This window comes from Pipistrellus hanaki, assembly GCF_964339955.1.
Source record: "Pipistrellus hanaki genome assembly, chromosome: X".
In the NCBI taxonomy this organism is placed as follows: domain Eukaryota; kingdom Metazoa; phylum Chordata; class Mammalia; order Chiroptera; family Vespertilionidae; genus Pipistrellus; species Pipistrellus hanaki.
Genome location: NC_140524.1, coordinates 63968434 through 63988726, shown reverse-complemented (window position 1 = coordinate 63988726; position 20293 = coordinate 63968434). Strand labels below are relative to the sequence as shown.

The window sequence follows — 20293 nt, the reverse complement described above, 5'->3', positions numbered from 1 at the left end:
AGGAAGGGCCTGGGGAAACTCACCTGCAGCCTCAGTGTCTGGAGTAGTCTGTCCCTTCTCCTGGGGGTGACTGCCTTCTGATTGCTGTGGAGAGGAAGCTAGAGACGAGCCTGCAGAGCCATTGCCATTTGATTCATTCTGTGGCTAGGAAGAGGTAATGCATGACTTAAGTGGCTTTGCCTTCCTGACCTTTGACAGACTCCTGAACTTAGAAGGGGCCTTAAAGACCCATGTCCATCCCTTTGCACTTGGACTTCAAGAAACTAGAATATTCAATTACCAATTACCTTCCTCCTTCAACAAGATATATTAAAGTCCCCTAGTTCTTGTAAGAATGGCATTGCACCTAAAGGTCTCTTGCTGTTATGTCAGCTATAATTAAGCTGTTCAGAACCCAATTCTCTCTAGAAATGTAGAGTTGCACACCTGATCCTCAATTCATAACATATCATATATTAGAGACCTCCAGGCATCTAGAGTTCATCCCTTGGAGGATCTGGGGAAGAGTCAGGGGGTGGTATCACCTGGTAAGTATAATGACAATAGGTAACATTTATCACGTGTTTACTATATTCCTGGCATTGTACTAAATTCTTTAAATGTATTATCTCATTTTATGTTCACCACAGTTCCATGAAGTTGGTATATTATTATACCTATCTGGCAGATGAGGGTACTAGGGCTTAGTGAAGCTAAGTAACTTTCCTAACACCCCACAGTCACTAATTGGTAGAGCCACATTAAAACACAGGACATTCTGACTCTAGAGCTACACTATATCATATACACTATCTCTCAAAGAAGAAAGGGATAAAAAAGTAAAAAGAGCCCCCTTCACAGAAAAAAAAAATCTTTCTCTTGCCAAGTATGTTCAAACTTGATTATTTCCAGCAAACATATGATAAAAATCAATTTTGGATGATTCTTTGAACTTTGTTCTCTCAATACTGGGTTCAAATAGATTATAGGGAATTGAGCTCTCAGAAGTCCTCTCTCTGCCCTAGACCCCACAGTGGCTTGAGAGTAACATACAAGGATGGAGTGAAAGCTAGATGGAAGAGAATTGGCCAAGTAATGCAATATGCCAGACCTCCCCTCCCCTTTTCTCCTTCCCTTCCCTTCCTTTCCCTTCCCCAATTTCCAGTGCAGTTCTCTTCAGAAGGCCATCTAATAGCCATGGCCAAGGAGTTCTTTCTTTACTCCCTGTTGTCACATATCTACTCCACTCCTCCCCATCTCTATCCCCTGAATGGGTCACACTAGCCCTTCCCCTGGCTTCAGCCTCACCTGCAGAAGCAGTTCCCTTAAGCGCTGCAGCTGGGACTCTAGCTGCTTGTTGTGGTCTTCAAGGATCTGCATGCGTGTCTCCAGGCGGCTCTTGTGCTGCCGAAGGATCCGGGCCTCAGCCAGAAGCTCCTCATTGCGGTGGTCCTGTGCCACCTCAGCAGAGCCTTCAGCCAGGGTGGGTGCCTCAGCAGCCTCCTCATGCTGCCACTTCAGGCGCCTCAGCTCTCCTTGGAGAATCCTGCCACGGACAAAGAAGCCAAATCTATAGCCCTAATGAGTTGTTGACTATCCCAAATGATCCCCCATATCTGGATGTGAGCAATACGTTGGCTCTCCCATCCCCACCACCACCCCAGCCATGATTTTGCTTGAATGGTTATATCCACTTCCTTTGTAGCACATATGCCATTTATTCTGCCATCCTTGGGCCTCAAAGCAGAGAGAGCTATTATTTCATATAACAAATGTCTCAGGGCTCTAATGTGCTGTTTAGGTGATTAATTCTAACCTTAAAATCAGGCAGAAATACAGTCTGCAACAAATGAGGCATTGCAGCCACTGACTCACCTTCTGCATTTTTAGATATTTAGAAGACATAACATAAATAAAATATCACCCATCTTTCCTCTTTTGTCAACTACCCTCTTCTTTGGCCTACTCTGAACACCCATGTTGAGTCATCAAGAACACAGATTCCAAAGAGATCATCTGCTTTGGGGGACATTACTTTTTTTTTGGCAACAGAATTATTCTCTCCCCATTGTTTCCCAGTGTCTACTAACTGCTGCTCTTATGCAGTGCTTCTCAAACTATCCATAGTGAAGACTTTTGGGGATATCACTTTGTAAGTTACATAGATTCCTAATCACTATGTCATACACCTGGAACTAATATAATATTTTGTCAACTGTAATTGAAAAAAAATTAAACAAAAAATAACTATCCATAGTGAAACACCAGGGGGATTTTTTCAATCCACTGTGAACCAATATGTGGTCTGAATGTGCATGGTTAGTACACAGCTCACATTACACATGACTTGCCACACAAGTTCAACAACAAAGTGATCTATACCCTGTTCAATGAAGATAAATCCACTAATTATGTGCTGGGATGTCATGGCAATGTCAATAAGCATTTCTAAAAATTTACTCTCTGTTTCTATATTTATCTTGTTTTGAACCAGTAACAAACACCTTGAAGACTGGCCCTGTTCTAAGGACTTGCTACTCCAAGTACAGTCTTTGGGCCAGTGACATGGGCACACCTGGGAGCTGGTTAGAAATAGAGGAACTCAGGCCCCTACCCAGATCTATTAATCAAAATCTGCACCTTACCGAGCTCCCTAAATTACTTGTATGCTCACTATTGTTTGAGAAGCACTGTTCTATGGATTCTACTGCATGCCTCCAAAGTTGTTTGGACCATCCTCCGGTCCCTGCTGCCATAAATACTTTATGGAGTTAATGCCATTCCTGTCATCTCCACTTTCACTCTTCCAGTCCTCAAATGTGCAATGCAGTGTTACTTTCCTCTTCTTTCATTACTTTCACTTAGTGCTAAGTATCTTTCTAGTCCAACCCTGAAAATTCCATGAGGGCAGAAACATGTATACTTTCTGGGTTTGTATTCTTTCTGCTTGCATCTAGTGAGTACTTGAATATTTTTGGATTGAGTTAAAGGTGTTAACCAGTTAATTGCCAAGCATCCGAAGACGCTTTTATCTCGTTTGCGACTATAGATGCTTATGGCGCACAAAGGGTTAAAATAATTACTAGACTAGCTAGCACTTATTGAATACTTACTCTAAGCTAGGCACTGGCTAACACATTATATGCCTGATCATTTGATCTTCCCAAGTGGCCTTAAGGTGGAGGTACTATTACCAATAGCCCCATTTTACAAATGAGGAAATGGAAGGTCACAGAATATAACTTGTTTGAGGCCATATAGGTAGGATGTGGAAGTGCCAGGACTTGCAAGCTGCCTGACTCTAGAATCTACATAGATCTGTGTCATTGCCACACCCACCGGTTCTCATCCTCTAAGTGGGCCAGGACCTTCTCTAGCTCCCCCTTGCTTTCTGTGGCCATGCTGCATGGAACCTGCGGTCCGAAGCCTGGCTCCCGGTCTGTAATAGGGCTGGAGTGCCGCAGCAGGTACTGATCCTCGTCTCTGCATGGGTGTGGGGAGAGGAAAGGAGATGGCTGGGCGCTGAACCAAGAAACAGCTCAAGGCATGAGTTCTCAGGTCCCAGTTCAGGCCTCAGGAAATGCATGCTGAAGGATTCAAATCTAAGTCACGTAGAAAGGGAAAAGACTATGTATTTAGGCTTACGAGGAGTGGAAGTATTCAAAGGTGGCAGAGGTTATGGTTGGGTATATACTAGGACAGAGTGTTTTCAGTATGCTGAGGCTTGTGGATTCTTAAAACCATGTGGGAAATGATTCCCTGTCTGTGTTATTCTTCCACTCCATCTTCCCTTCTCTTCCCCATCCCAAGAAGGATCACTGCCTGCCTTAGTCCTGGTCAGGGCCAGATTGATCCATGTACCTCCTAGGCCCTCTGAGCAGGCCAGGTATCTCCTTAGAGATGCAGGGCCTGTTCTTGGGGCTATAGAGCCAGGGAGTATCTTTGGCCACACTTCAGTTATGTCCCTGGTGTCTTCCAGGGTTGCTGAGGCACTATCTGGGCCTTTGGCATCCTGAGCATAAGGTAATGGCTCATTTCTGCAAAATTAGTTGAGAACATAGTCTTCTTCCTCAAAGCTGGGCATAAAAGGATGGGATCGTGCAACAGAAAGGGATCTGGGCAGATGGCAGGGAGGTAGTGTTCATTCCCCCCACTCAGTTAATAGCAGGCAGACTGCTTCTCTTACTGAACTATGTGCCCAGAAAGCAGTCTCCCTTCCTTAGGGTATCAAATACCCTAACTACCATACTACCTCCCCTGGAAGATATAACCCTTCCCAAGTAAATGGTGGCAGAAGGATCTTAAAGAAAGCTAGCTATTCCTGGAAAAGGAGCAGCTGTGAAAACTCACATGCTGTCATCTGGGGACAGGCTGTCATTAAAGAAGGAGCAATTTTGATTTTCCATCTCAGCAAGCCTGGGAAAAAAGAGCAGGAACAAGGGAAAACAAGATGTGGGCCTGCTTTCATCTCAAGGATTCTAATCCCACAATAGAATATTAGTTTTGGGGGCTGTCCCAACCACACCTAAGTGTTGGGCTTCACTGACTGCCACATACCCCACTGTGCACACCCTCCCCAGCACTGACTCCTTTCTCTTTGCCCCAAGCGAAAACCCCTTCCCCATGATATTCCTTGTAATCCCTATCCCCCAAACCTGGTGGTACCTGCTGGCGAAATGCTCAATGCGGGAGTGTGTGTCAGCATGTGGCAACCTCGGGGAAGAAGCCGGCCTAGAAGAAAGCAGCAAAGACTCAGAGGACCAAAGATTGGGCAACTGGGCAACCTGTTTCTTCACCCCCTACCCCAATTAGTGAGATGGGAAGAAGATGATGAGAACAGGATACAGAGACTGGATTTAGGCAGGATTCCTAGTCAGGGACAAGTTGAACTGCTCTGTCACGAGTTGGGTTTTGCCCTGGAGCACTCCCCTAGCCCACATGGCACTCTGCCCGTTCTTATACCAAGGCTCAGTGAGGCTGTCCACAGTTCCCACCAGCCACTGGTACTCACGTCTCACTGTACTCGACCTCCAGCACTGATTGCACAGGCAGATAACCTCGCTGAGGGTGTTTGCTGAAATAATGCTTTGAGCGGAATTTGTTCTTTAAGGTTGTGGCAAAGTCTCTCATGTTCTCACTGGATGTGGTCTGAGGGGAAAAAGGGGAGAGGGACTTACCTTAAAGGCTTTGGGATATGATGGGGTAGGTGTGGCTGCTCCCCTAGAGCAGGGAACATGACTGGTCCTCCACTCTTATTCATGCCTACTACACCCCAATCCTAGAAAAAGGTCTAGAAAGACACATGCCAAACTGTGAATACTGGTTGTCTCTGAGAATTTGGACCAGAGGGGTGGGGATCAGGCTGAGGAGAGAGAAAGACTTTCATTTTATACTTTAAACACATCTATATTATTTGAATCTTTTACAATTAGTATATATTCATTAATTTTTAAAATATCATTTGCATAAATTCTAGGGACATAGATCAACAGGAGGTAGAGGATTATCAGTATACTATTTTGAGCCAGTTTTCCATGTATATCTTTTATAATATTTACCTTAAAATTATAAAAGAAAAATAAAGGGCAATGTCCCTGCTCCTACTGAGTTGTACATGTTTCTGTGCCAACAAAATTTGGAGAAGAGATGATAGCTTGGAGAGATGGATTATGTAAAAACAGGTTGAAAAGTAGGAGATATGGTGGGAGACAGCAGTGGGGAATATAAGCAGCCCAGACATGCTTGGGGCATTGGGAGTATCTATAAAATAGGATGGAATAAAGGAGTTGAGGAAGCAGAGTCAGCTCAAGCAGCTACATCTGGAGCTGTGGATCCTGAGCACAGCAGAGGAGAAATTGTGTAGCTGGAGTCCAAGGATGTTGACCAATTTGGACTCAAGTGGCTATGAAGGGCACAGTTCCCAATGAAAACCAAGTGAAATTGGGAAGCCAGGTAAAGAACATACCTCCTTCTCCCCCTAAGAGACTGATTAATTAATTCGAGGACAAACTTTGGTATTAGAGAGATGGAAGCAATAACAAAGTAGCAGGTGAAGACCAGGTGACAGGAGCAATGTAGGAAACTGGTGTGTGTGTGTGTGTGGGGGGGGGGTGTGTGTGGAGAAACTAAAGTGAGCAACAGAAGCTTGTTGCCTGGAACTGTCTTACACTATTTTTCATGAAACTTCTCTCTTCAGGAAAACAGTGAGTATGTCCTGGGCTCTTATACCCAGCTGTGGCCCTGGTGATGGAGAAGCCCTGCTGGAAGAACATAGAGGCCTGAATCCCCCAAACTGGTAAATCATCGGGACTATTGGGAGAATGCTCCCCAGAGGAGGGCAGAATACAGTTAGTCAGTGCTTGGCTAAGTAGATCAAGGGCCCAGAATCTGAGAGCTGTCTTCCCCTCCCACTCAGCCCCGAGGCTCCATACCGGGGTGTAATACTCCATGATGGGATAGTGCAGCTTGTTGCCTTTGCTGGCCTTGCCTGTCAAGAAGCAGGTCTGGCAGATGTCCACATTAAATTGTTTCAGACTCCGGTACCTTGGGGAGATGAGAGGTTGTAGGACAGAGTATCCAGTGGACTATAGTGACCTCCCCATTTCCCTAACATACAAATATATACACACATCAGAAGGATGTAGGACATGGAGCCATAACATGTTCAACCTCCTATACATAGCAGTGGCTGAGTCCTTACTAAATGATTAGCCTTATTCTAAAGAACATAAGTCTCCATAAAACTACATGCTCAGACTCCTAGGAAGTGTGGGAAATAGCACTGTGTCACCATCCTTTTTAAAGGGAAGAGAGGTGCAGGTATAAATTGCTCACAATAGCAAATAGCTTTCTAAAGAAGGACTATCCCGCCGAAGCCGGTTTGGCTCAGTGGTAGAGCGTCGGTCTGCGGACTGAAAGGTCCCGGGTTCGATTCCGGTCAAGGGCATGTACCTTGGTTGCGGGCACATCTCCAGTAGGGGGTGTGCAGGAGGCAGCCAATCTATGTTCATCTCTCATCTATGTTTCTAGCTCTCTATCCCTCTCTCTTCCTCTCTGTAAAAAATCAATAAAATATATTAAAAAAAAAAAAAGAAGGACTATCCCAAAAAGTCCATTCTCACCACCTACATTGGAGAAGTCACTCTTCCCATATGAAGGCCGCTTATTCTACCAGCCCTGGGTAAGTTAGCTAACAGTTATTTCCAAAAGTTTTTTTTTTTTAAATAATAAACTCTATTATTACCCAACGTAGACTAGACCTTCAGATCCAGTTCCAAAGCCTGGCTGAGCTGCCCAGACCTAGTAGTATATAGAATGGTGAAATACCTAGACTTTGAGAAGTCAGAGGATCCAACATCTTGTCCTAGATCTATACTAACCAGCTGTGTGAACTTGGGCAAGTAACATTCTACCTCTTTGCCTCATTTGCTTATAAAAATATTGGGTGGTTGTAAAGAGAGTGTATGTTAGTGCTTTGAAAAGTCAAAAAACAGCATTGTATGATGAAAGTCAATTTCAGGATAGTGGCTATTTTTGTGGAAGGGGAATGAGAATGTAATCAGTAGAACTTAAAATGTACTGCAATAATTTTTTATTTCTTACACTTGGTGGTGGGTAAGCGCTGTGGGATGCTGGAGCTGGTTCACAACAGCTCACAAAAGCCAACTGTTAAAATTTCAGGGAGTTTCTAAGCTGGTTGTTAAATACAGCCATTATTAAAAAATAAATTCTATAAACTCACAATTAAGTAAATGACATTAAAGACTGAAGTAATAAATACTCAAAACTCACGAGGTTGTTTATGTCTATTGGATCTGCATGGTGGAAATACTATAAATAGTGTGCAACTGTGCATCTCTCCCCAGTCCCCTGTGGGTAGCTAGACATCGGCCACAGTGGGAGTATTTACATCATGGAAATTAGCAAATGCTAAAAATTAGGTTCTTTTCTTGCTTTCTGGAGAGTCAGTTGTGAACCATTTGCCAGCATACCATTTGGTACATAGATGTTCTTATGTCAGGATGCTGGGGCTTCTCAGTTCTACTTAATGCTCCTTGAGAAACCAGAAGCAAATTACTTCCATTTCTGTGCTGTTCCCTCACCCACTCCCTTTGGCTTCTCTATACATTTTTGTAGGTTGGAATATTTCACAATACAACTAAAACTAAAGAAAATATTTCTGATTTTTAAAAATGTTAAACGTGCGATAGAATTACAATACATACTAATGTACACTAGATTAGCTGTAATTATATAATTACGCAATACATTTTTAAAATATATGATTTATTTGCAACATAGCCTATTTACAATTATTATCATTCCATCAGGTACTGTTTTTCCTACCTGAAGCCCTTGATGGGGCACTGTCTACAGATAGAGCACTTGGTCTGATGTTTCACTTGCTCAGCAATGGTGACCCGATGGAGAACAGCCAGCCACACCATGGATTGGGGCTCTAAGTTGACCCATTCCAAGAACTGCGAAGCTTCAATGACTGGCTTCCCAGTGCTCTAGAGAAACAAGAAGTCCAATGGACTAAGGCCCAAAGTGTCCCTAGAATGGCAGTCCTCAGAGGAACAGGATAACTAGGCAAGACCTGGGTTGACCTATTCTCCAGAGGTGACTACTTCTGTCCTGTCCTAGTAGAGCTGACACCCTCTTTGGCAGGACTCTGACCCTAAAAGCCCAGAGAACCCTCTGCCCTCTTGTTCCATCCCAAAAAACTCTCTTACATCTGATTAGTGCAGATCAAAAGCCTAGCTCTTAGTCCTCCCTCCCTTCTTCCCACCCTCCCTCCCATAAGCCCTCCCTTCCATCCTCCCAAGTTCCATACTCACAAAACGGAAGCAGCTACGGACACTGGGCTCCACATTGCTGCCCCCAAAGGCTGCCACTTCCCCCAGCTGACGGGGCACCTGAATGGCCTCATGAAGCAGGACACCAAGGTGGCGTTGGTCACACTGGCTGCCTGAGTTGGCTACTTGACTGAAGAGGTCTGCTGGCCCCACAATAAGTCATGGCCAACCCCAATGCAGAAGTGGCCAGAGAATGAGCAAGGGGAGAGCAGAAAAAGAAGACAGGGAAAGAGCACATAGACTTAGCTAATGACTTTTGAAACTGGAATACCTAGAGGTTCATCCCTGACCTTCTAGAAGCTCAAGAGTTCTAAAAATAGCATTCTCTAAGTTCAGAAAGTAAAAGTGAGACAGGCAAAAGAGAGAGTACACCAGAAAGAGAGGGTAGAAAGATGAAGACAGAGAGCAAGCTGTGTGAGAGCAGTGCCAGACACCGATATAATACTGTCGGGAAAACAGATTCTTAAGAAGCAAGATAAGGGTGTATGGGGCTCAGGTGTGCCTGAACATGAGTTATAGCTAATCTGCCCTAGCTTATGTAGTCTGATACTCCAGTATTCTCTCAATTATTCACACAAATGGGAAGAAACACTGGCATGGATCATCTAAAAAGAGAAGCTAGCCCTAGCCGGCTTGGCTCAGTGGATAGAGCGTAGACTTCCCGGACTGAAGGGTGGCGGGTTTAATTCTGGTCAAGGGCATATGCCTGAGTTGTGGGCTTGATCCTCAGTAGGGGGCGTGCAGGAGGCAGCCAATCAATGATTCTGTCTCATCATTAATGTTTCTATCTCTCTCTTCCTCTCTGAAATCAATAAAAATATTTTTTAAAAAATAAAAAGAGGAGCTAATTCAAAGCATTTGATAATCTAAGAATTATCTTTAAGTGATTGTGGAATAGACAGTGGTACTTGTATTTGAATATGAGCTATATCTGCCTTTGGGAAACTCTCTCATCCCACTCCCTTAGAAAACCTCCTCCAAAGATTACTGTCTGTCTGCTTCATACCTCACCTAAGACTTAGAAAACACACAAACATGGAAGGCAGAGGGCCTGGATTTTCATAATGGATCCATTACTGACTAGCTTGCAGAACTTTAGGTAAGTCATGAGACTCTACACTGTAGTTTCCTTACTTGTAAAATAAAATAAATAATCATTGTCCACCCAACTCAAAGGAATCTTGGGAGAACTAAGTAATAAAGCTATGGACATGCTCTGAAAGGTTTCCTTCCTTGTAAAGTTTTCCCAGACTGCTGTCATTTCTCCTCTGTGACCTGATATAGCACATATCCTTTACCATTCTGATTAGTCTAATTAACACTGTAAAATTGCTTTCTGTGTACTTTTGTCTCCTCCTCTGGACTATAAACCACTTGAAGTAGGGACCATGTTTAATTGAACCTAGCACTCACCACATTTAGTAGAGTGGTTAATACACCATAAGCACTTGTCAACTAAGAATTCTGCTGTAGAAAAGTATAAAAATGTTGTACAAAAGATGAAGATGGAGGGGAAACAAAGGTACTATATACCAGAGAGGTTAAAAAAAATACAGGATTACATATTGTGCACTGTCCAATAATGGGGATTATTGCACCCTGCCCATGTAATCCCTGTGGGAAGTCTCCAGTAGAATGTGTGACATGGCTTGAGCTCCAGACTGGAGAGGGCTAAGCCTTATAGGCTATAGGAAAATAGAACTATAAAGTCTGGGCTTTGAGTACTCCAGGATGCTAACTCAGATCCTGGTAAAGTAATTACATCAGATTAGCAGAGACCAAACCCAGTGGAGTGATACTGGCAATAAAAATAGGCCTTAAGCCCATCTTGACCTTTGGCTATTATAGGTTCTTTGCAACAGCCTGGACCAGAAAGTATCACAAGGTAGCCTGAGTAGTCTTCTGCTGAGTCATAAGACCTGCCTTCTGCTTATCTTATAAAGATGTTTCCTCCCGCCACACCTCTCCCTCCACCCTACTCCACATTCCAGAATTTGGAGTTGTACTCACACTCCAGTTTTTCCTTCACTTCTGTGCCACACAGGCATGCAATGCCAGTCTTAAAGGACAATGCCCGCATCTTTCCACTGCGACCACTAGGTTTAAAAGAAGAGACTGAGAACATGAATATATGTAAAAGGTTAACTTCTTGGCAGTCATTTCCTTCACAGAGTTGACTTCAGTAGGGCTCTGTGCTAGCCATGTCCCAAGCTGAGTTGGGTCCAAGTCCACCATGGGAACAACCCCTTCCCACCAGGTCCACTCCCGATGTCCCATTGAATTTCATCCTGGAGGCTGCCAGGGTTTCAAGCCCTTACCTATCAAAAACATTGAGGAGCCAATTGAGACTCATGTCCACACAGAGTGGCACGTTGACCAGGATGCCTCTTTCCTCCTCCAGGCGTTCATATAAGGCAGTCAGGCAATGAATGACCTCCACCACATCCATCACATGCTCACTGGCCTGAAGATCATGCTCATTAAAGATCTCCAAAGCTGTGGTTAAAGTGACCAGGTCCACTAAGAAAAAAAGGAGAGGGGAGAAATATTGCCAAAAGAAGAACCCCAGGGGCTAGACAAGGAGGTAAGGCTACCAGCTTCACCAAATTTAACTCAATTTCCAGACAAACCATTTGTGAATATGACACGAGCTTGCTCTTCACCAAGGCACTCATTAGAAGGAAAGGGAAAGCAGCAAAAGGCCCTTTAAATTAACCCAAAATTTTTCTATACACATATGTTCTTTGACATCAGTTTCAAGATGGTATGATATGAATAAACTCACTTTCTTTGTTGGACAAATCCATTTTAAATTTCTCTGTCTTTATACATATTTTAACTATAAATAGGTTTATCCATAGATTTTGTCCCAAGAACCTAGTTATGAATGCTCAAGTGTGCCTGGATAAGTGTAAAATACCTGAGGAATTTAAGGAACCTGAGGAAAACAATGTTGGAAGCAGCCTAGCCAGATGTGCCAGGAAGATTGAATAAATAGTGTTTCTGAGAAAGGCCAGAAAGCACATTATATCTGCAACTATGTTGTCCCCTAACCACTGGCATATGCTTCAACAGATCTGCTACTACATCTAATCACCCCAAGATGACAAAAGAATACAGGCCTCACCCTGGCCAGTGTGGCTCAGTTGATTGAGCATCATTCCATGCACTGAGAGTTCACAGGTTCGAATCCTGGTCAGGGCACATGCCAAGTAGCTGGCTCTATCCCCAGTAGGGGGTGTGAAAGAGGAAGCCCCCTAGATTCTCTCTAGTCTCTCTCTCTACCCCTCTCTTTTTCTTCTCTCCCCCTTTCTCTCCCTATCTCATTCCCTCTCTCTAAAACCAATAAAAGCATATTTTTCTTTAAAAAAAGAACACAAGCCCTCAGTGGCACCAAGCCATCATCTGGGATACTTCCTGCCATAAAACAATTCCTTGATTATCCACGTTAGATGTGGAAGAAGGGACAAGGAAGAGGGTAGCTGTGGGTTAATTTGGAAACAAGTCTGGGACTTTGGGAGAATAGAAGGGCCCTAGAAGAGCAGGTGTCAACAGCCAGGATATCCCAGCCTTTGGGTATCCCATCAAGTCAATCGACAACCCTGCCCAAGGTAGAATGAAAGTGGGAAACAGCCCACAGATGAAGACGGGAAGAAATAGAGTGAGAAGGCCATAAAGGAAGTATTATGGGAGACTTACAGCGTAGTGCTTTTTGAACTCTGCGTAGCTTCATGGCAGTACGGTAGGCTGAGAACTTAATGTTGTTCAGATCAGCTGCAGAGAATGGAAAGAGACCCACTCAGATCAGGGAAATGCAAATTTAAACCACAACAAGATACCATTATACACCCACCAGATTGGCAAAAGATAAAAGTCTGACAATAACAAGTATTATAAAAGATATGAATGAATAACTGCTGATAGAAGTATAAACTGAATACAATGTGGCATTAGCCAGTAAAATTGAACATTTGGGTCTCCTACAGCCCAGCCAGTTATATATCCAGATCAGTAATTATATATCCAGATCAGTGATTTTCAAATGTTTTTTGCCCAAGACACATGGTGAGAAATTTATTTTACATCATGATCCAAATATATATACACTCATGTGAGTATGTATAAATAACTGAACCAAACATTTCAGGAAACAATACCTTACTAGATTTTACAAAGTAAAAACATAAAATTAATATCAGATATGACTCTTGTTAAAGATTTGTAGCACTTTCTTTCATATTTCCTAGTCTGTTTCAATTTTTAAAATGCTTGTCATAACAGTGAAACAATATTAAACCTGTAGTCTGAAAAACACACATATGTGTACCAGAAGTCATTCACAAAAGCTCTTCATCAGCACCAAACTGGAAACAAGCCAAATGTCTATCAGCAATAGACTAGATGAAGAAACTGTGGTATATACAATGGGACACTCTAGCAGTTAAATAAATGAACTAAATTCACATAGATCAACATGAATAAAATTGCAACCTCATGGTGAGTCTATTAGTAGCCAAAGATAACGCAAGTTGAGTCACATTCATTACACCTGGGAAATGCCTTTCAAAGCAGATCTGGTTTATGTCTATAAGCATAATTCTTTAATGTGATAATAAAATGGTCCATTTGAGGGAGGTGCAGAGGGGATGAAAGGAGGCTGCTGGAGAAAGGACAAGGCACTCACTTCCATCCCCACCTGCTTGTTGAATGGAATTCCCTTCTGTTATAGAGCAAAGACAGCTGAATATCCACCCTATACAGGATCCCTGAATTCTTACCCAGGGTTTGGTATAATTCGGTCATCTTGGGATGGTCCCAGCATGTGGTCTGAGCCTGGTGGCTACAAACAAAAGCATCAATAGCACCAGGGGCCACACCACCCCTCACCCCCCTCACACATGCGCACACCACTCAGGGATAGGTTGGATGCAAGGAGCTGCAGGATCCAGGGTTGAACCCTGAAGATCTCAAAGCACAAGGGATCACCTTTACCCAGGTAGAATCTTGAGCTCTTGAGATGAGCAGGAGGAAAAACTGGACTGGATAAAGGAATTCAAACAGATAAGGAGTGACAGGGACAGGTAGAGAAAAAGACAGGCAAGGGAAGGGGTGGGCAGGTAACTGAGCCACTTCTGATTCAGACAGTCACTCACTTGATGTAGTAGGGAACTTTATTGGGTGAGATTGCTCTTTCCCAGGGAACCTGGACAGAAGCTGGTAAGGAAGAAGAGAAAGAGAAAGAAGCTGGCTACCAATGCTCATCAGGCCCCTAAAGATTCCCCTGCTCTGTCATCCCAAGGAGAGGTCAAACCCCAAAGGAAACACTTGACTCTCATTGCCAGATCTTAACAGCCCCAAAAGGTGGCCTCCTTGATCTTAGGGCAACAAAAGGAGAAGAGGTTGTCTCTCCTTGATCTTAGGGCAACAAAAGGAGAAGAGGTTGTCACTGATAACCTCATATGTCAAAGACAAGGCAAGGGCATGAACAGAAATACTTGACTTTGGTTACCCTAAAAATCTTCTCCCCGACCAGACTGGCATTTCTATCCATTCAGCTATAGACAGCTGGCATGCTTCTATGGATATGAAGTGGAACCTACATTCCTCCTGGGGCTCAAAGCCCTTCCCCAAAAAGGTCAAGTTACTCAGTCTTGTGGAACAATGGGGAATGGTACTGTCCATTTCTTTATGGTGAGGAACTCTTTAAAGGATGTCCCTTTCTGCTCCATGTCTTTATCTTCTGGATGGTGCAGGAGAGGCTAAGTTACCTTACCAACCTCCTCATTGCTATTTCCCTGAGTACAAGAGCCCTCTGCAGGTATAACTACATACAAGTGTGTAATAGCAATAGTTTTGCTATTAAAATTTATTGAGTTCCTACTATGTGCTAGATACTCTTCTAAATGCTTTGTGTACATATCTAATTTTTATATCTGTATTTTGTCAACATATCCACTGCTACCACCCTGATATGAGTCACCATAATTCCTCACCATTTTTTTCTCCTATGCAGTTCCCATTTCAATGCACCTTCACTTCCTTTGGGCCTAGAGATTCTTAACAGTTCTCCCTGTTCCCACTATCAATCCTCAACACTCTGACTCTGTTGAAACATAAGTCAGATCATGTCATCCTTCTGCTCAAACTCCTCCAAGTTCTGCATTCCATTTAGAATAAAATCGCAAGTTCTTACCGTAATCTACAAGGTCCTCTGTACTCTGGCCTCTTGCCACCACTCTGACCTCCTACTCTCTGCCTTCTTTGTTCACTTCTATACCAGCCTTCTTGCTGATACTTAGGCATGCCCCTGCCTTAACAAAGGCAGCTGTTGTTCCCTTTTCCTGGTATGCTCTTCCTTTAGACATCCACATAGCTCATTCCCTCACCTCCCCGAGGTTTTCTCTTCATCACCATACTCTCAGTGAGGCCTTTCCTGACCACTCTGTTTAGAATTGCAATGCCTCCCCCCTTTAAATTCATCACTTCCTGTTCACCCCTTAGCTGCTTTACTTTTTTCCATAGCACTTGTCACCAATTTGCCTCATATCTGTTTTTACTTATTTATTTATGGTCTGGCTTCCCTCACTAGAATTTAAGTTCTATAGGTCTAAAGACTTTCCTATGTTTTATTCACTGATGTAGTCCCAGTGCCTAGAAGAGTACCTGGTCCACAGTAGGCCCTCAATGAATATTGTTGAAAAATAAAGTCATTTAATTACCCTAACCCTGTGAGTTAGGTAATACATTTACTTCCTTCTATAAGTGGGAAAACTGAGGTTCAGAAATGTTAAACTATTTTTTCAAGCTTACACAGCTGTTAAGTTAAGGAGCTGTGACTCAGACCTAGGTGTCTCTGATTTGAGAGCTTATCCTTTTAAGCACTACATTGCTTTATCCTTACTGTGCTTAGAATGTCAAGGTATACTTGGATCCCACTAGGTCCCTAAAGGACAACAGTAGAACTTCCTGGAAGGTGGCTGAGGCTCTACTAAGTAAAGTCCAGTTTGTCTCACGTACAGGAGAGGAAGTGCTGTGATCCAGGTCCAAAGTCCCTGTGGGCATCCTGGAGCTGCTTAAGTCTCTCACCAACTGATACCTATGGAACCAACAGGTAGGAAGTGAGTGGATTTATTCCAGGTATTTAGTGTGGGATTTCCAGGTGCCTCTGAGAATCTTTGTGAACTCCCTCATAGTCTGATTCTTCTCTGGTTCCAGCTCTTCCCACCATCACCCAACTGCTAGCTCTCCCACAGCATTCCCAAGGGTCAGAGATGAGCATCCCTAGTTCCAGACCACAGTCATTCTTTTTTTGTTGTTTTGTTAATCCTCACATGAGCATATTTTTCCCATTGATTCTCAGAGAAAGCTGAAGTGGGGAGAGGAGAGACAGGGTGAGAGAGAAATATCAATGTGAGACACACTGATTGTCTGCCTCCTGTGCACTCCCAATTGGGGCCGGGGATTGAGCCTGCAACCAAGGTATGTGCCCTTGACCAGAATAAAACATGTGACCCTTCAGCCCATGAGTTGAACCACTGAGCAAAACAGCTAGGGTCGCAGTCACTCTTTGTCTGTCCCTGTATACTCCAAGTATCCATATTTAGACTGGTCCTTCTTAGATCCTCATTTCAAGTACTCCCTGTAGCTTAGAGGTTGAGAAGCCTGTTACCTGGCCCCCTATTATCTACCATTTTTTTCTCCTATGCAGTTCCCATTTCAATGCACCTTCACTTCCTTTGGGCCTAGAGAAGTTCCTCCCAAGTCTAGTTATATTGAGGCTCTTCCCCATGGTTCATTCAAGAGTTCTCTACCTGCAGCTGTTTCCATCGGATGTTGATCTGCTCCAGGGCCCGGGAGTTCTCCATTGACAAGTGAACATCAGAAATGGCAAGTTGATGGGCCAGATCATTAACCAACTTCACTCCATCTTTCATGGGGGATAATTCTTCTTTGAATAGCTGTGGAATCAGAGCCCAAGTCCCACAGTGGACAGATAGTGGGAAAGATAAACCATTAGTCATTCACCTCAACTCCTCCCTCTTCACTCCAAGATTTTGATCCAACAGCACAACCTAGATGCTTCCCTATTAGGGTAACAGGACTAAGATGTAGGTGGCCACGGTCCTTATCCTCTTCCTTTCCTACTCACAGAAAACATCAGAGAAAGAGAAGACAGTAGATGACAGAGGAGACTCCAGCAAAACCAGCCCCCAAATCCAGCACATAAGTTGGTAGACTTGGTTGTTGTACTGGTCAACAATGGCCTCTCAGGATCAGGAACATTGTCAGGGTCTGAGAGGAGTGTCAGGTATCAGGGTGGGCTGTAGCCAGGCGAGGGGGCCTATATACCTTAAGAGCTTGGATGTGGTCAGGGAGTGAATCAATGAAGAGATCCCCAATGGGCTCCCAAGTGGCTCGGACTCCCTCAGCCTGAGTCAGAGTAGTGCTTAATTCCTCCATTGCCCCTTGGATCTCCAACAGCTGCTCCAGAGTGCGCTCAATGTGGCGGTGTTGGTCCACACAGCGGGCTGTTAGCTTCTCCCATAGTTCACTGGCCACTGTCGCCTGCTTCCATACAAAGCGACTAAGATTCTGGATCCGCTGTCTGGGAGAGGTATCTGCAAAGGCAGGTAGGAAGACAGGTGAGGCCAACCAGTCAGGGGAACCCCATGGAAAGACAGAGACAAAAAGCCCTTTGTAAGATGTGCATGCATGTATACCCATGGGCATGCATTTGTGCATGTATTTATACAAATGCATTTTGCATAAACAAATCTGTAATCATTCAAATACATATTTTACCATGATTTTGCTCCTTTTGTACATTCAGGTTTTTAAAAAATTAAACTTTTTGTCCAGCCGGCATGGCTTAGTGGTTGAACATTGATTTATAAACCAGGAGGTCATGGTTCGATTCCCGGTCAGGGCACATGCCCGGGTTGCAGGCTCAATCTCCTGTGTGGGGCATGCAGGAGGCAACCAGTCAATGATTCTCTCTTATCATTGATGTTTATATTTCTCTTTCCCTCGCCCTTTCTCTCTGAAATCAATAAAAATAATTAAAAAAAATAAAATTAAACTTTTTATTTTGAAATCATTATAAATTCACATGCAGATGTAAGAAATAATAGAGATCTCATGCACCCTTTACCCCGTTTACCCAAACAATAACACTTGAAAAACTATAGTACATTATCACAACCAGGATATTAACTTTGATGCAATCCACCAATTTTTTTCAGTATTCCCCATTTTAACTATCGTGTGTGTGCATGCGTGCGTGCGTGCGTGCGTGCGTGTGTGTGTGTGTGTGTGTGTTTAGATCTATGTGATTTTATCACATGCATAGGTTCATGGATCCACTACCATAGTCAAGAGATAATGTTGGCCGAAACAGGTTTGGCTCAGTGGATAGAGCGTCGGTATGTGGACTGAAAGGTCCCAGGTTCAATTCCGGTCAAGGGCATGTACATTGGTTGTGGGCATATCACCAGTAGGGGGTATGCAAGAGGCAACTGGCCGATGTTTCTCTCTCATCGACGTTTCTAGCTCTCTATCCCTCTCCCTTCCTCTCTGTGAAAAATCAATAAAATATATTTCTTAAAAAAGAGATAATGTTGTTTTCCATCTATTATATCATGAGGATTTCCTCATAGTCTTTAAAAATGGGCACGGTAAATAGTGAGTAAAATATTTTAAGAGGCACAGTGAGGCAAACCTTCCAGAGTCCTATTTACATAATCCTGGAATGTAATTTTGCATTAGTGTCTGCTGCCCACTTCCATACAAAGAAGGGATGCATTTCATGAAAGATCAACCCCAGAGAAGTTAGTGTAATTTGCCCAACTTTTCCACCTAGGTTCCTAAACTGTAGGTTTCTTCTTCCTCCTTCAGACCTCCCCTTAGAAGTAAATTCATATTTCTAAACTCTAGACTAACTGGAACTGTCCTGTTTTCTGTTGAGTCTGTCCTATCTAAAGCCCATTGGACAGTAAATTGAATACTAACCTCCTACTGAGGGACTCAAGGAAATTAGAGTGTCAATGGCATTGGCAAAGGGCTCAACTAATGAAAGGTCCTTCCAGGCAACCACTCAGACCTAATCACCACAGATCCCAGTAGCCTTATATGAAGATGTAGAGTGGCCCATTCTATTGAGGAAAGGGGCCGGAAGTCACTAGGGTCAGTATCAAAAAGTCATAATCAAATTTCTTCTCAAATGTCATCACCTAACTTCTTGGATTTTAAAAAGGACTTGTTACTTGTTGGTTGATTAGAGAATTGTCATATGTCTCTCTTAATGTTGGAATAAAGTAGTATATTTTAAAAGGACACTACTACTACTTGGATTAACTGAGTCAGTTCAATGCCTTTGAGTCTTTTGTTTTTTCTTTTTCTTTTCTTTTTTTTTAATTTTAAAAATATATTTTATTGATTTTTTTACAGAGAGGAAGGAAGAGAGCTAGAGAGCTAGAAATGTCAATGAGAGAGAAACATCAACCAGCTGCCTCTTGCACACCCCCTACTGGAGATGTGCCCGGAACCAAGGTACATGCCCTTGACCAGAATCAAACCTGGGACCTTTCAGACCACAGTCCGACACTCTACCACTGAGCCAAACCGGCTTCGGCTCTTTTTTTTTTTTTTTTCTTTTTTAAAAAAAATATATTTTATTGATTTTTTACAGAGAGGAAGGGAGAGAGATAGAGAGCTAGAAACGTCAATGAGAGAGAAACATCGACCAGCTGCCTCTTGCACATCCCCCACTGGGGATGTGCCCGCAACCAATGTACATGCCCTTGACCAGAATCAATCCTGGGACCTTTCAGACCACAGTCCGACACTCTACCACTGAGCCAAACCGGTTTCGGCTGTTTTTTTCTTTTTCATGCTTCATTAGAAGGCCACATGTGATGCTCCAGAGCCACATACAGCTTTGGGGCAAATGTATGTGTATCCTGCTTCAGACCCTGTTCTCTTTGCTTTTTCTTGCAGTATGAATCTCTCTTCTCCAATTTTGGAAAACTATCCTCCTAGGTAACAGCTGAGAAAATGAGTTTAGGAAAGACAGGAAGGTGTTTAGTGTTCATAGTTCAAGAGGAAGGGGGGAGAGAGGAAGACCACCCACCTTTGCTCTCCAAACGAGGCTCCTCTAATTCCTCAAATGGGTGCTGGGACAGAAAGTCCTGAGCTGACTCTAGCACAGAGTAGATATAGGGGCCCCGAGACTTCACATCTTCCATAAATGCCTGTGAAGTTTAGCAACACAGTCAACAGGGAAGGAACATCTTTCAATCAATCACTTTACATTCCATTCTACAATTGACAAGCTTTCTTCTCAGTGTAACTTGATCCTGTGGCATTGTCATGTACCTTTGGCCTACCCACACAAAAAGTCCTCCCTACAGGCAGAAGAAAGATTAATTGTGACACTGGAACATCTATGTAGTATGAAA

General features: G+C 43.3%; 1 protein-coding gene across 2 annotated transcripts in view; it reads right to left on the bottom strand.

The window, feature by feature from the left end:
• The window catches only part of DRP2 (dystrophin related protein 2), a 72090-nt gene that overhangs the window by 4506 nt on the left and 47291 nt on the right, over positions 1–20293 (bottom strand). The window contains exons 5-22 of one of the 2 annotated variants that reach the window (XM_084869491.1): positions 19966–20086; positions 17187–17455; positions 16649–16795; positions 15855–15933; positions 13991–14051; positions 13616–13677; positions 12537–12611; positions 11156–11357; positions 10848–10933; positions 8820–8977; positions 8326–8492; positions 6411–6522; positions 4991–5127; positions 4645–4710; positions 4330–4395; positions 3319–3462; positions 1288–1525; positions 24–144 (exon numbers count right to left, since the gene is read on the bottom strand). In XM_084869491.1, coding sequence (XP_084725617.1) covers positions 24–144; positions 1288–1525; positions 3319–3462; positions 4330–4395; positions 4645–4710; positions 4991–5127; positions 6411–6522; positions 8326–8492; positions 8820–8977; positions 10848–10933; positions 11156–11357; positions 12537–12611; positions 13616–13677; positions 13991–14051; positions 15855–15933; positions 16649–16795; positions 17187–17455; positions 19966–20086 — 2311 coding nt within the window. The remainder of the gene's footprint in view (positions 1–23; positions 145–1287; positions 1526–3318; positions 3463–4329; positions 4396–4644; positions 4711–4990; positions 5128–6410; positions 6523–8325; positions 8493–8819; positions 8978–10847; positions 10934–11155; positions 11358–12536; positions 12612–13615; positions 13678–13990; positions 14052–15854; positions 15934–16648; positions 16796–17186; positions 17456–19965; positions 20087–20293) is intronic. The other variant, XM_084869492.1, reaches the window with a different exon arrangement.